General features: G+C 39.5%; 1 protein-coding gene and 1 pseudogene across 1 annotated transcript in view; one reads left to right on the top strand and one right to left on the bottom strand.

Annotated features, from left to right (window-relative positions):
• Cop1 (COP1 E3 ubiquitin ligase) overlaps positions 1-12,519 on the bottom strand; it is a 95,486-nt gene extending 82,967 nt beyond the window's left edge. The window contains exons 1-2 of the mRNA XM_090340379.1: positions 11,779-12,519; positions 6,798-6,857 (exon numbers count right to left, since the gene is read on the bottom strand). Coding sequence (XP_090196505.1) covers positions 6,798-6,857; positions 11,779-12,224 — 506 coding nt within the window. The 5' untranslated portion in view covers positions 12,225-12,519. The remainder of the gene's footprint in view (positions 1-6,797; positions 6,858-11,778) is intronic.
• LOC150057725 (ubiquitin-conjugating enzyme E2 T pseudogene) lies at positions 4,150-4,764 on the top strand (annotated as a pseudogene).
• Positions 12,520-16,896: the final 4,377 nt, after the last annotated feature.

Below are 16,896 nucleotides of genomic sequence, written 5' to 3'. Positions count from 1 at the left end.
ACCGCATCTTGCACTTATTTCTGTATCTGGTTGTCAAACCTATTCCACTTGCTTATAAAGAGGAAGAATTTGTCGTGCTCACCTCTGAACTTTATCTTTAAAGTCTAACATAATACTGCTGAAGAGATAGAACTCAGGTTGCAGGTGTGGCTAGAGTGATAAGAGTACCTGCCTAGCAAGTACAAGGCCCTGAATTTAAAAACATTAAAAAGCAAGAGTTCTGGGCCAGGAGTTTGGCCTAGTGGTTAGAGTGCTTGCCTAGAATGCACGAAGACCCAGGTTCAATTCCTTGGTACCACATACATAGAAAAAAGCTGCAAGTGGTGCTGAGGCTCAAGTGGTAGAACTCTAGCCTTGAGAAAGTCCAAGAACAGTGCTCAGGCCCTGAGTTCAAGCCTAGGACTGGCCAAAAAAAAAAAAAAAGTAAGAGTTTCTAATTTAATAAAGGGTGAGGCTGAATAAAGGAATCAGTGTAACAGACATTCTGTTCTTTTCCATGTTACATAAAACACTAATAAAAATATTCAGTATTTCTGAATGATTTTCATTCATCTTTTTTGACTATCACTTGTCTACATAAAACAATTTATAAGCCAGGAGGACAAGTGACAAGAAGTACAAAATAGTTGGATATCAAGAAGTAAACAGACCACACATTTTGAGTACATCTGAGAAATTTTTGAGCTGACATTAAGAAGTATTCACAGCAGACAGTGAATGCCTGTTTCTCCTATTGAACAGAACATAATTATAAAGAATGGATATATCAACATAAATGTACATGGTCATTTGTAATGTATCTCTGCTCACAAAACAAATATTTTTCTACCTATTTATGAAGATGGGGTAGATTTGGAAAAAAATTCTAGAAAAAAATGAACAAGAGCAAATCAACCAATCAGTTATAAAAAACAATAACCAGACATTAAAAAAAGACAACTAACATGATATAAGGTGAAGGATCAGCCTGAAAATCTGACATCCCAGTTGATCGCCTTGGTGAGGGGAATATAATTAATTGGTAATAAATCAAAACAGTATATCAAGGCTTGAGAAATAAGGTCTAAGAAGTGAGGTACGGGGAGAAGTTGGAGATAGTGTGTGGAAAAGACAAAGGCAACTTAATACATTGTATAAATATACAATATATTGTATAAATGCTAGGTTTTTGAAAAGTCATCGAGTTTCAAGTTAGGTTACAGCAATATTATGGTCACATGAAAATCGAGTATTTAAGTGGAGGAAATAATTTAAAAGTATTGCCATATTGTCTCCAACTTGCTGCCACTCACTTACCATTGGCATGTGTGCAGAAGAAATAGGAGTTAATACGGTCCAATTTGAAATAGTGGTAATGGTCTAGATGGAGCTTTAAAGGGGGTATATTGTTTGGCTCCACCTTACCAGCCAGAACTACAGTTGGAAGAAGGATGGTATTACAATTTACTGTAAATGACTAAACCCTCAGAGGACTCCAATAAATGTTAGGAAAAATAACTATGGCCAAGTGTTCCTAGTTCACAGCTATAATCTTAGCTAACTGAAAAGCTGAGGTCAGAAGGACTCCAGTGTAAGCTCAGCCTGGGCAAAAGGTTTGTGAGACCTCATCTCAACCAACAACTGGGCACAGAATTACTTACTTGTTATCTGTGCATAGTGTGAGACTGAGATCAGAAAGATTGCAGTTTCAGGTCAGCCAAGCTTTTCAAGACCCCATCTTAGAAGAAAAGCTAACCACAGTGGTATAGCCAGCAGGAAATATATAGAGTATTCTGATTCTTGCTAGCCTCAGCAAAAAGACTATCACAAAACCCAATGAAAGTAATAAGGGCTGGAGGCATGGCACCCGTAATGTGGCCGAGGATTCTAGCTACTCAGAGGGCTGGGATCTGAGAATGGCAGTTCAAAGCCAGCCCATGCACTAAAGTCTGTGAGACTCATCTCCAATTAACCAATTAAAACCCGGAAGTGGCACTGTGGCTCAAGGAGTAGAGCACGAGCCTTGAGCTGAAGAGCTCAGGGGCAGCACTCAGGCCCAGAGTTCAAGTCCCACAACTGACAAAAAAAGGGGGAGGGGTGGAAGCATGGCTTAATAGTAGAGTGTTTACCTAGCATGCACAAAGTCCTGGGGTTTGTACACAAAAAAAGCCAGAAGCCAGAAATGGTACTGTGGCTCAAGTGGTAGAGCTCTAGCCCTGAGAAACCCAAAGATAGTGCTCAGGCCCTGAGTTCAAGTCCCAGGACTGGCAAAAAAAAAAAAAAAACAACAACAAAAAAACATAAAAATCAAACAAACAAAACCCCCCAAAACCCCTAAACCTAAAGTGCTGTAATTTGAGGGCCAGAAAAGCTATTTTTAAAATTAAGAGACAGCTAGGTGCTGGCTCAAACCTATAATCATAGATACTAAAACTAAGTAGGTTGAGATCTGAAGTCAGTTTGAAGTCGGCCTCGGTGTGAAAGTCCACAAAACTATCTCCAAAACAACCAGCAAAAAGCCTGGCATGGCTCAAATGATAAAGTACCAACACCACTGAGCAAAGGCAATGGAGCATGAGGCCATGAGTTCATACCCCTAGACTTCCCCAAAACAAAACACAAAAAAATAAACCCAGGAAGATTTCTTAAAACAATGAAAATACACGAAAATTATAAAAGTTACTGTAAAAGCCAGATTTATCCAACTATAAGGTTAATCAGTAACTTGTTACATTTTACGATATAGTAAGAATGATTACTGAACTGAACAAGAAATTTTTCTAATTAACAAAATGAACATATTAATTAAAGGAGGCTAAAGAAACAAATTCAAAACTGCACCTTAAAATCTGTATAGTATTTAGACAACTGTGCATCTATAAAAGAAGAAAAATGAAGGAGGAATAAAGATGAAGGTCAGACTAGAAAGCAGATGAGAAATGAGTAGGGATGAAAGAGGAGGAGAAAGAAGAGAAAAGCTGAATAATTTGGTAAATTTTAGAACCATAAACAGTGGCTACTTCAAGAGTTGGCTCTAAATAAATAGCTCGCAACTGCAAACAATTTGGTTCCCAACGGAATATGGCAATATGGGGAGATACTTTTAGTTATCCCAACAGAGAGTAAAAACTTTCCACTGAATAGAAACCAGTGACATTGTCAAACACACTATAATTCACAGAATAATAACTCACAACCAAGTATTATCTATCCTAATCTGTCATTAATATCAAGGTTGAAAAGCCTAAAACACTAAAAAAGTTTCAGAATAATCAAAAACAGAAATACATGGTTTCTAATAAAATGCTAATATTCTGGGTCAATTTTTGAACGGGAGAAAATACGACCTGAAAAGGCATTATACATGTATCAGCCTAAAATTGAAGCTTCATATGACTGGAATTTTTTATGAAACAGAGCAAAATTAATTAATTATGAAAATGTGGATAAAATAAGTTCTTTTTAAAAACCCAGAAGGCAAAGTAACTTTAATAAAAATGACTGGGGCACATGGCTTATACTTCAAATTCTAGTTGCTCAGGAAGCTGAGCTCCAAGCATCAAGGTTCAAACCCAGCCAGACAGGAAAATCCTTGAAACTCTTATCTCTAATTAACTGCCAGATTTAGAGCTGTTGTTCAACTGCCAGAGTTTCAGCTTTGAATGGAAAAAGCTAAGGGACAGTGCCCAAGAGCTGAGTTCAAGTCCCAAGATGGGTATGAAAAAGGATTCTGAAGAAATAGGTAATATAGGGGCCAAGAGTTTGGCCTAGTGGTTAAAGTGCTTGCCTAGCATGCATGAAGACCCGGGTTCAATTCCTCGGTACCACATACATAGAAAAAAGCTAGAAATGGGTGCTGAGGCTCAAGTGGTAGAGCTCTAGCCCTGAGAAAGTCCAAGGACAGTACTCAGGCCCTGAACCCAAGCCCAGGACTGGCAAAAAAAAAAAAAAAAAAAGAAATAGGTAATATGTTATTGAGGAGTAATAATTTCTAAGGACTGGAAAAGGGCAATATTTAAATTTCATATTACATTTCTCTATATAAAAGTTCCTTTTGAGCCAGTCTCCAGCAAGGGTCGCGCTGCTGTGGTACAGTGAGCTCATGCAGTCCATTTCAAGCACCCATTGGTGTAAAGTGGTAAACTGCGTGGCTCATTTTACTTGGGAATCATGCAGACAGCCTCTGGGCTGAAAAGAGAACTTCAGATGCTAGCCACAGATCCTCCCCCAGGCATCACATGCTGACAAGAAAAGGACCAAATGGATGATCTTCGAGTTCAAGTATTAGGTGGAACCAATACACCTTATGAGAAAGGTATGTTCAACCTAGAAATTACTATTCCTAAGAGGTACCCATTTGAACCTCCACAAATTTGATTTCTGACCCCTATCTATCATCCAAACATTGGCTCTGCTGGAAGGATTTGTCTGGATGTTCTCAAATAGCCACCAAAAGGTGCCTGGAGCCCATCTCTCAATATTGCTGCTGTGCTGACCTCTATCCAGCTGCTCATGTCAGAACCTAAACCTGATGACCCACTCATGGCTGACATTTCCTCAGAGTTTAAATATAACAAGCCAGTTTTCCTCAAGAATGCCAGGCAGTGGACAAAGAAACATGCAAGGCAGAAACAGAGGGGCCATGAAGAGGTGCTTGATGATTTACGAAAGACTAACGGGTTTGAAGTATATAACTCACTACAAAAAAGGAAGGCCGGGCAACTAGGAGGCATAGAAAAGAAACTTCACTCTGATGTTTGGGAAGTTTTTCTTGATCCATCTTAGTTAATACGTTCTTTTGACAAGGTCTCATTTGCTTACTTCTCTTGAATGTTTTTCTTTGTATAAAAATTACTATACGTATTTTGATCTACAGTGATTCTCTTAAGATTGTTTTATTTATCTTGTGTTAACCTGAAAAATAAATAATCACTCAGTGTCGGGTAAAAAAAAAAAACAGTTCCTTTGAAGTCAAGAATATACACTGTTTTAATAAAGAATATGATGCAGGCTAAGTAAACTATTTCTACGCTATAAATTTTAAATCAATATCAGACTGGATAATTATCACTGAAGGATCATTCATTAAATGAAACAAAAGGACTTACAGACTAGTATTAACATTTAATACCCTTCATGACCAAATGAAAGCCATATACTATCATATCCAACTTCAACATAAAATTATGAGCTCAACTTCAAAGGAAATTAGAATATATGGATGATTAGACCACAACAGAAATAGTATGACTAAACTACCTGCCACCACAGATAATTTATGAAGATGATTAGTTACAAGTAACAAGCATCACCTCCAGCCAAAAATGTGCAAGTTAAGTGAGATGACTGAAACCTGGGAGCTCTAGGTAGGCTCAGTATACCTGGTTGACAGGTAACATTAACACTCAAGTACAGTGTTGGAACTTTCAGTCTACCGTCCATCTGCAGGAAGGGAAGAGAGGCTGAAGGACACACCAATGGCCAATAATCTATCTAGTCAACGGTGGCAAATCACTGAATTGTCTATACAACCTTAAAAGACAGCACAGAAACCTGCTTATTAGCACAGACAGGTAATCGAAGGGAGGCATGCCTAGAGATGGTATACCTTCTACATATTTTACCCTATGCATTTTTGCATCTAGTTCAGCATTGAATCCTTTAATACTTTATAATTACGTACCCTTTAAGATATCCTTTATAATAAATCAACAAACGTTTAAAGACATCTGTGACATTTTTGATGACTACTATGAAAAGAAAACAAGTGTTGGAATGGATGTGGAGAAATTATGCACTGTTAGTGAGAATATAAAAAATAGATTTCACTGATAATGTAAAATAGCTAATAAACACTGTATGTGGAACCTGAAAAAATTAAAAAAAAACAAGATTTCTATATGATCCAGCAATTCTACTTTTGAGTTATATATACTTAGTAGTTAAAACTAGCAATCACAAGAGACATGAGCCCCAAGAGGTAGAAGAATCTTAATGACTGCGGAGGGCTGAGTGGATAAACAGCTACAATTTACAGATACAGTGGAGTGTTTTTCAGCTAACAAAATTTTCACCCATACAACACAGATGACCATCAAAGATATTACATTAAGTAAAATCAGTTAGAAAAAGATAACATCAAAAAAGATAATATTTCCACTTTTATGAGGTATGTGGAATAATTTATATAAACAAGTCAAAACAGTTGTAATCAAGCTTCAAGGGATAAAAAAGCTCGAGTATTTTCCATTGATATACAGTGTCAGTTTTACTAGATGCAAAAGTTCTGGACACCAACTGTGCAAGAAATGAACAGACTTAATGTTAAGGATTTATCAAAATGGATTAATGTATAAATTCTATTGTTTATTATTAATTTTACAAATTAAAATTTTAAATGTACACATTAATGTGAGGTGTACATATGACAACAGTTCAGGTAACAATGAGAATATTTAAAGAGAACATAGAACTTATTCACTCTATATCCTTTTTCCATATTCTCAATCCTCTTTACCAGGCCTTCCTGCTCATGCTTTATGATCTTGATTTCTCAGTACCCTGGTTTTTTAAAATAGTGAAGGTCTATCCGTTAATAACAAAAAGGTTTCAGAATTCATCTTACACAACTACAGTAAATCTAGTTATTTCTCAAAAATTATGTTGTAAGAATGTTAGTATAAACTTTCAAACCTGCAAAGACTTATCAGAGAAACAATCTGAAATTTGTTGAAAGAGCCCAATTTGTCCTTGGTTATGTTAACAATTACATGTAAAAAAATGTCAAAAGATTTTTTAACTAAATAAAATTATCTTACCAAAAGCTGTGGCCACATTTTGTCATGTATGCTTCCTCAATCATATCAAAGCAGATGGGGCTAAAAAGAAAACAAAATTAACTTAATTTTTTCAGTAGGGTAATTACAAATTAGTAACATCAGTGAAACCAAATTCTATATCAGGTTAAGAGTAAGTCTTCACATCTTCTAGTAATAATAAATGAGATTTCTATTTCGACCTACAGTTTTCTTATTGTAATGCAGTCACTACAATCCTTAAGAAAGGTCTATTGCCAGGTACTAGTAGCTCACATCTATAATCCTAACTACTCAAGTGGCTGAGATCTAATGACTGTGGCTCAAAGTTAGCCTGACTAGGAAAGTCCCTGAGGTCTTCCCTCCAATTAACCATTAAAAAGCTGAAATAGAGCTGTAGCTCAAATGACAGAATGTTATCCTTGAGCAAAAAAACTCAGGCACAGCACTCGCCCCAGGATTGTCACCTATGAGAGGGAGAGGAAAAAGAGGGGGTCGGGTAAGTGTAGAACACTGATTAGCATGTCCAAGACTAATACTTTCCAGAAAAGCTCTATGAGTGATAAGGTTACTATACAGAAGTTTCAATTTTGTGACTAAGTAAAAGATGTTGATAATAATGACAACTAAAATAGAAGAATTGTCTATCAAGCTTCATCATTTATAACCTATTTCATCTTTTCTACAGCACAATGAAGAAGGTACCAATTATTTTTTTTTTTTTGCCAGTCCTGGGCTTGAGCTCAGGGCCTGAGCACTGTCCTTGGACTTTCTCAAGGCTAGAGCTCTACCACTTGAGCCTCGCACTATTTCCGGCTTTTTTCTATATATGTGGTACCCAGGAATTGAACCCAGGTCTTCATGCATGCTAGGCAAGCACTCTACCACTAGGCCAACTCCCGGCCCAAAGGTACCAATTATTACCTGATCCATTTACACCATGTATAAGATAAGGAAACTAAAGCAGAGAGTTGTAAAAATCACATATCTAGGAAATGATAAAGTAAAATTCAAACTCAGATCTATGTTCTTAGGCACTATTACTACATTCAAATTCCATTCTATTTCTTCTCTCTCTTGTTTTCTTCCAAAGCAAAAATATTCAAAATTTCAGCACTTTACTGGTTAATTTGAGATGAAATCTCTTGGGCTTTTCTGACCTAGTTGACTTCAAACTATAATTCTCTGGATCTCAGCTTCCCGAGAGGCTAGGATTACAGGCTTGAGCCACTGCTGCCCAGCTACCCTCAAGTTCAAAGCGCGCGCACACACACACACACACACATATATTTAATTTTCATACATATAAAATCATGAACCTTCTGTCTTTACTTGATTTATTTAATACTGCATACTACTCTAGATTCATCCATGTTGCGGTAAATGGCAGAGAATTTGCTTCTTTTGTAAAGTTGAGGTTAATTGGTTTGAGTGTATTCCAAAAGTCTTACGCTAAATTCTTATGCAATTCTATAAAGTGTAAAGCTAGAAGTAATCTTCCAAATACCCTAGAATTAGTTTGAATAGAAAACAGAAAATAAAATAGAAAAAAAAGAGTAATCTTCCTATACTGAAGATGTACCCAACAGCAAGCTGTTGTTGAAACACTTTATAAATTCATTTATAAGCTACCTATAAAAACTCCATCTACAAAACACTGCTAAAATAACATGTGACTTGATATACCTTTTATATGAAATAAATGCAAAATATAAAAACCTTATTTTCAAATACAAAGGTCAATGTGTATTCCTGAAATTAGATGTGTGACTTTAACTGTATTCTAACGGAATGAATGCAATATACATTGTTATATTATATTAGATACAATCAGGGACTGCTCACCCTAACATCTAATTTTAATATGTCTATTAGAGATAAATATTATTTCATAACTGAAACTGCTATTTCCTTCTAATCCATCATAGCCTTAAACATATATACTGTAAAAGTAGAATTGAAACTTTCCAGCTGCACATAAAGCACTAAAGAAAATAAAGAATAACAGGAAATCTAAATTCTCATTCTTTCCCTTAGCTGTCCAGTCTGAAACTAAGCTACTTAAACCACTCTATGCCTCAACGGGAATAGAATTTTATCAGTATTATATTAAATTAATAAATTCTATTTACTCTCTCAGAATTGTTCTAAGGATAAGATAAAGAGGATAAACAGGGCTAGGAGTGTAGCCTATGGTAGACTGCTTGCCTAGCATGCACAAAGTCCTAGGTTCCATTCCTCAGTACCACATACTCAGAATAAACCAGAAGTGGTGCTGTGACTCAAGTGGCAGAGCACTAGCCTTTGAGCAAAAGTGACCAGAGACAGTGCCTAGGCCCTGAGTACAAACCTCAGGACTTGCAAAAAAAAATAAATAAATAAACATACCTTTAAAATGTGTTATCAATGGCCAGACACCATTGGTTCATGCTTGTAATCCTAGCTACTTGAGCAACTGAAATTGAAAATATCCAGGTTCAAGGCTAGTCTGGGCATAAAGGTTGAGAGCCCTACTCAACTCAACCTACAGCTGGGCAACTTTCATAGGCTACATAGAGACTGAAATTGGATCAAGTCTGATGTAAAGTGTGCATGATGGCACACATCTGTTCCAGCAACAAGAGATGACTACCACCAGAAAAACAAGACCCTATCCTAAAATAACAGTAGTCACCCAACTCCTTGTGGGAAAAAGGCTTGAAGGTTTGGCTTGGCAGTAGAGTTTCAGCCTACTAAGTGCAAGGCCCTGATTTAAAATCCCAGTACCACCCCACCACCCAAAAAGTGTAATCAATAAATAAGGAATTACCATAATTATTAGAACTTGAGACTTCATTTAGAACTAAACTACTGTATAGAGTAATTTGAATTGGTTCACAACCTGATCTTAAGCATATATGACCAACCAACCAGAGGTCAACTAGAAATGAAAAAAAGTCTATAGGGCTCTGCTTAATACAAATCTTACCATAAAAAATTTAGTCAAAAACAAGCATGGTGTAAGAAAGAAAATACTCTTGGGCTGGGAGTTTGGCCTAGTGCTGGAGTACTTGTCTGGCATGCACAAAGATCCAGGTTTAATTCCTTGGTACCACATACATAGAAAAAGCTGGAAGTGATGCTGTGGCTCAAGGTAGAGAGCTAGTCTTGAGGAAAGCCCAAGAACAGTGCTCAGGCCCTGAGTTGAAGCCCCAGGACTAGCAAAAGAAAAAAAAGAAAGAAAATATTCTTACTGATGGATTTCAAACCTCACCAGATAAACAGGAACCAATAAAATTTTTAGAGAAATATTCAGAAATGTTTAAGGAAATAATTTCTTTAGATATTTTCCATAAATATACAATATGGTTAGCATAAGAGACTAGGTTGAAATACTTAAAAATTAATTGAACAAATAAAAATTTTACTAATGCTACTCCTAAAAAAATGGAATGTGTATTAAGTATTTGTTAAATGAATAATTCCTTTTTCACAACTTTTATACTATTTCAACAACCGATATGAATGTTAACAAGTGCTTTATTCTTTCAACTGCACTGAAATTTGAAATGTAGGTGGAAGCTTTAAAAAAAAAATTCTACAAACTCCCATTTTGACTAATTTCTATCTTATCATGTGACCCCGTTGATTGGGGAAAAATCAAAATACTCATATCAGAAACTTTAAATTATTTAAATCACAATCCAGTTTTACTAAAATAGAAGCTAATTCTAAATCCGGAATGATTTAAGGAAAAGTTTCTTCAGAATCTAAAACTGTCCTAAATGTAAACACTAGCTTTCCAATAATTGCAATTTCTAGCCCTTTCATATTGAATAATAAAAGCTCAGATCATCTTTAACCCTGAAATGAATCAACTTCCATAGTAATGACAGTGCGAGCTAACTTCCTATTTCACTAACGTTTTAAGTCAACATTTAAGCTTTTCAGGGAGAAGGAAGGGCACAAAACGGTACCATTTCTTACTCAACTCATTACTCTCTCATAATCCTACAAATCCTATTTCAACCACAATGAAAGTTACAATCTCTTTAAGGCACTTCCATTTTTCACTTAATAGGTCGAGACAAATGTGACCAAAACGTTTTTTATTCAAGATGCCAAGTCTAAGTACAAAATGTCTAAACCAAGCATTTCTCCTTTCAGAAGTTTCTGAATACTACAGTGTGCTGTATGCAGGTGACACTTGGACAGCGCTGAATAAACGTTAAGGTCCCTCTTTCAAGTTATCAGTGGAAAAGTGGAATCATTTGTGAACAGGTATTTTTTTTTTCATTGCACTATCTTCAACAGATTTAAAAGTGGTCTGCCCTTTAAAGCAGAAAAAAAAATGAATTTAATCAAAGTATATGGTAGGCAGGTATAAACATGAAACTCTTTGTATAATATACGCTCATTTATAAAGAAAGGGAGGAAGGAGATGATAGGAAGAAAACAGAATTGAAAGAAGAGATATTTGCATACACATGGCCAAGGTAAAGACCTTAAAACATCTTAAAACACCTATACTCCCCATGCCAGTGTGCATTTACCAGCAACTCCATCCCTCACTAGTTCTCTTCCTTCTCACATTTTATTAAGCTGAGCTAGTACTCCTGACTGATGGGTGCCTAAATCGCCAGATAGCTAAGGTAATCCAGGACCCGACCTCTCTGCCCCATTTTTTTTTTTGTTCCTGCACAACGCTGTACTGACCTTTAACCCTACCCTTATTATTTAGGATTCCCTAAATAATCTTTCACTTCCTGCACACCAAACACCGGCTTTTATTATCCACCTCCCCCCCTCCCCCGCCCACCGGCTTCGGCACTGGCACATTCTCAGTGCCCCTCGGGCCCGCCCTCCAGCCAGTGCACAACTCTGCAACACCCACACCTCCTCCACCGCAGCGGGACCCCAAGGTCCCCCACACCCCCTCCCCCCCCAGAACGCCGCGGTCCCAGCCAGCCAGGGCTGGGGACGCAGGACCGTGGTGTAAACCCACCAGACGAAGTCGTTGCTTTTGTCCTCGTAGGAGTTGATGAGCCCATTGCAGAGAGGGGCGAGCAGAGGTCGCTTCCTGCCGCCGCCGCCGCCAAGGCCGGAGCCGCTGCCTCCTACGCCGGCGCCGGGCCTGGCCCCGCAGCTGAGCCGCGACAGGCCCGCGGACACCGCCCCGCCGCCGCCGCCGCCGCCGCCGCCGCTGCCCGACACGGCGGCCGCCACCAACACAGGCCGCCCCGGACCCCCGAGGCCGCCGGAGCCCGCGGCCTGGGAGCCTCCGCCGGACACCAACGCCGCCGCCGCCGCCGCCGCCGCCGCCGAGGCCGCCACGGAAGGGGGCGACGGGGACGAGGATAGGGACGAGGAGGCGGAAGTCACCGAGGAGGCCGCCGAGGAGCCGGGGCTCGTCCCGGCGGAACCCGACCCGGTCGGTCGACTACCGGACATCGTGATTTCCCTCTCCGCCTCTTCCTCCTCCTCCGAGCGCCGGGCCGGCCCGGAGGAGCGGCTCCGCGACCGCGACCCTCCTGTGCCACCGCCGCCCCTCCGCTCTCAGCCGCCGAGCATCCTGAGGGCGCGCGCCGGGAGGTGGGGCTGAGGAACAATAAAGTTAAGGGAGGGGGGGTTGTTTTTTTGTTGTTGTTGTTGTTGTTTTCTCAAGGAAACCACCCGACGGCGTCCGACGGGAGGGGCGGAGGGAAGTGAGAGCGCCTAGGGGAAGCTGCCGTCGCAGCCCCGGCCGCCGGCGCCGCCGCGGTCCCGACGCAGCCAACCCGGGCGCGCCGTGGCCGCCCGTGCGCGCGCACGCCGAGCGGAAGGGGCGGGACTGGCGCTGCCTCGCGGCGTCCGTCAGAGCGGACCGGCGGTGGGCACCTTGGGTCTGCAGCTCTGTTCTTTTGTGTTGTGCCGGTTGGAGCGGGAGACAGGCAGCGTTAGTGAAGTCAAGGGGAAGCAAGCGTGGAAATGAACAGAAGGAACTGAGAGTAGATTTGAAGGATTGGAAGGGGTTCTAAGAGGAAACTGCGAGGACCCGTGCCCACCAGCGTGGGCTCCCGCGTTACCCAGGGTTTCGGTCTCGGGGCGCGCCGGGCGTAACTCGGTGGGAGGCGCATGCGCAGAATTGTCCTAACGCGCATGCGTGTCGGCCAGCGCATTCCTGAGCTGGGTTGGGAAGTGTTGAGATTCTTCTGATTTAAGGGTCCCGGCCATGTGGTCCAACAAGTCTAAGACGCGTGCTTGCGAATCAAGAATGGTGGTGGGCGTTAGCCAGAGGCACGCGGGAGAAACAGAGAAGCTCGGAAGACTCATTTTACATGGCAATAGACAGAATCACATCATCCAGCTCTACAGATACTAAACGACTCCAGACAGTTGTGAGGAATAATTTTTTAAGTTAAAGTCAGTGAAAGGCATTAATCAGAGATAAGCTAAGTCAAGACCTCCGGTTAACGTGAACCTGACATTCCAGCACAAAACTAGAAACCCCAGCATTCTCTTTCAGAAAATGTACAAGTTACCAAAGAAGCAATATACTCCAAAAGAACCGAAGGTCCCAAGCTGCGCCAACCACGCCTTCCTTTTCCACCTCGGCCCTTAACATAATGGCATATACATTATTCAAAAGCGATGAAGCCCCACGTAAAAGTGATGACTCCAACATAATTCTGATAATAGAACTGGAGACGTCTAGGGAGTGGTTTTGTCATGGTTGTGCTGAGTGGGTGTGGGATGGAACTACTTTTAATGAGCACATCCAGTCTGATTGAAAACAGAAGGCGTTGACAAGAGAAAGTTTATGTCAGAAATGTTGGAAAGCAGAGGAATAGTATATGTCAGTCATCTAGTAGTTATTATCATAGGACCTGTTGCTTGGTGAGCCGTCTTAGTCTAGTTTGAGTTGCAGTCACAAAGTTTCCAAGGACTGGTAGTTGATTAAAGTTTATTTTGTAGCTCCAGTTCTGGAGGGTTAAAGACCAAGATTGGGCTGCTGCAGCTACTTGGCTCTTATCAGGGCCACATTAGCATCCGAACATCCAAAAGAAATGGAGAGGAAAATAGTATTAAAGGAGCCAGCACATGGAGTGGCCTTCCTCGATAGTAATCTCGCTATCCTCATTCTTCATTTAAAGCCGTGGGCCAGTTGCAGTGGGCCACACCTGTTATCCCAAAAGCAGAGATCAAAAGGTACAATGTTCAACCTGGGCAAAAAAGTTAGTGAACCATCTTCCCACATTCTTAAACAGGTCAAACATTGCGACTCATTTTTATCCCAGCTATTCAGGAGGAGGCATAAGTAGAAGAATTACAGTCTGCAAAGTAGTCCTAAAAAGTAGCTACAGAAAAAGGGCTGAGATCATGACTCAGATGACAGAGCTTCTGTGTAGTAAGCACAAGGTCCTTATTTGACACTCCTAATCCCACCAAAGAAAGAAAGTAGCATTAATCCCTTTCTAGCCACTAACCATTAGGCTTTGCCTTCCACTAGGCACCATCACAACCAAGTTGTTAGCACATGAATCTTTGAGGAATACTCTCAAACCACTTAAACATTTTGCTAGACCTGTAATTCTCAAGCACTGGGCCTCTCTGATTTTTCAGAGAGCCTCTTAATAGCTTCACATTCAAATAGTCTAAATCCATAATCCTGAAGTGAGGCCCATGAGTGTGCATTTTTATCTTCACCCCTGAGAATCTGTGTGTTGGTACATGACTAACACTTGAAAAGCCTGGTTAATGAGGTAGGGAATGTAAAATTCATAATACCGTCTCTTCCTAGTCTTATTGAAGGGATACCAACAGAGACATCTAGGAACAAGCCATCAGTGCTTCATATTAACTCTTTGGAACCTAACCAGTAAATTCTAAAGTTGCAAAAGGGAGCTAAGGAAATGTGATGCAATAGGATTTCCCTTTATACCAGATTAGTGTGTAAACACTACATAAAAGTACACGGTCTTTATTATCTTCTGGCAAGCTCTGTTATAAAGACAGAAGAAAAAAAAGAGGAAGCATGGCTAAATATATATACAGAGAGTAAGGGGAAAGAGGCAGGTCAGATGACTAAGGAGAAATAGTAAGAGAATATATATATATTTTTAGTGGGAAGGAATGTAAAATAAAAACTAAGGCCAAATAATTAAAAGAATTCCTTTTTATTAAATATATTAACCCCATGAATCACAAAAATGACATGAAAATGCAAAATCTACTAAAAACAGTTAAGATGGAATGATCAAGAAGACTGAACTGCTGAGATATATGTCTGAGGTATCATCTAAATTTAATATTTAGTTAAATCTAAAATTGAATCTGTCCTTTGATAACCAGTACCCCCAAAAGATCCTTATTAAAAAGTTTTGTCTGGGGGCCGGGAGTTTGGCCTAGTGGTTAAAAGTGCTTGCCTAGCATGCATGAAGACCCAGGTTCGATTCCTCGCTACCACATACATAGAAAAAAAGCTGAAAGTGGTGCTGAGGCTCAAGTGGTAGAGCTCTAGCCTTGAGAAAGTCCAAGGACAGGGCTCAGGCCCTGAGCTCAAGCCCAGGACTGGCAAAAAAAAAAAAAAAAAAAAAAAGATTTGTCTGTCTGACACACCTGATTTTTCTGCCTGTCTGTTCTGCTTGATGGCTAACCATATCTCTTAAGTGAACAGTAACCTCCTGTTAATGTGGTTCCCCTTTTAACTGAAATAAACAACATGCTATTAAAAAGCTAAACTGACAACAAAAAAGAGAAATATTTATTTTCTGTCTGTGAATGGAAAGAAAAACAGACAGTTTTCTGAATCCAGTAGTGTAAAATGCATCTAACAGAAAATCCACAATTTTTTTGTGTGTGAATTTAGAAGCTTCATTTATTTGTTAAAACCAAAGGGAGATAGATGATTCTTCTGCACAACTATAATTTCTTAAGCATATAACGTGAGAGAAACCATTAAAAATAAGTTTTATCCCAGCAAAGTACTGGTGGTTTATGCCTGTACAGTCAACCCTTTCTATATCATGGTTCACTTATTGTAGGCTCACTGTATCATAGATTTTAAAAAAATCTGTAATTCTGTATTAGAGTTTTTGCTATGTTTCAAAATGTTTACAGCATATAGGTGTATAATATTTATGATTTTAAGCATTTTGCCTAAAATGTAAAGTGATATAAAAATATTAAAAGTGTTAAGGTTAATAAGAAAGTGAGAACAGTTTATAGGAGAGTGGAAAAAGGCTTATAAAGCCATATATATATATATATATATATATATATACATATATATACTAAAATGAATATAAGGCTGCTACTTCATAGATTTTCACCTATCACTGAGGTCTCTGAAACATAACTCCCACAATAGGTGAGGAATTTCTATAATCTTAGTTACTCAGGAGGCTGAGATCCAGAAGATTTTTATTCAAACCAACCTGGGCAGAAAATGTTGTATTTCTAACATAATTGACAAACACAAAGCTAAAAGTATGGCTCAAGTGGTAGAACACAAATACAGCAAGTAAACTGAGTGGTCACCAGACCCTGAATTCAAACTCTAGGACTGCATTAAAAAAAAGTCTCCACAACTGTTTATTGAATGAATTTTTTTTTTTTTTTTTTTTTGCCAGTCCTGGGCTTGAGCTCAAGGCCTGAGCACTGTCTTTGGACTTTCTCAAGGCTAGAGCTCTACCACTTGAGCCTCAGCACCACTTCCGGCTTTTTTCTACATGTGGTACCAAGGAATTGAACCCGGGTCTTCATGCATGCTAGGCAAGCACTTTAACCACTAGGCCAAACTCCCGGCCCCTATTGAATGAAATTTTACCATTAACTTTTTATTAAATTACCATCATTTTTAGGAAGAGTAAATTAATGGCAATGATATCATTATGGGTCAGTTGTCATATTCTTCAAAGTTAATTTTCAGGTAATCTTGGTGGCTCAAGCTACCACCTCCCTGCTTGAGAAGTAGAAATGGGGAGATGAAAGTTTAAGGCTAACCCACAAGCAAGAACATTTTCAAAAGATTCCCTTTCAATGAATAGCTGGGCATGTGATGCACATCTGTCATCCTTGGTAACATGAAGCATAGGTAGGAAGATCATATCCCAGATCAGTTGTAAAGTGAAACTGTATCTCT

The sequence above is a fragment of the Megascapheus bottae genome, chromosome 10 (genome assembly GCF_031878675.1).
Source record: "Megascapheus bottae isolate mThoBot1 chromosome 10, mThoBot2.hap1, whole genome shotgun sequence".
NCBI lineage: Eukaryota > Metazoa > Chordata > Mammalia > Rodentia > Geomyidae > Megascapheus > Megascapheus bottae.
Note: the sequence above shows the minus strand (reverse complement) of the source record. Positions and strands in the feature narration are given on the sequence as shown.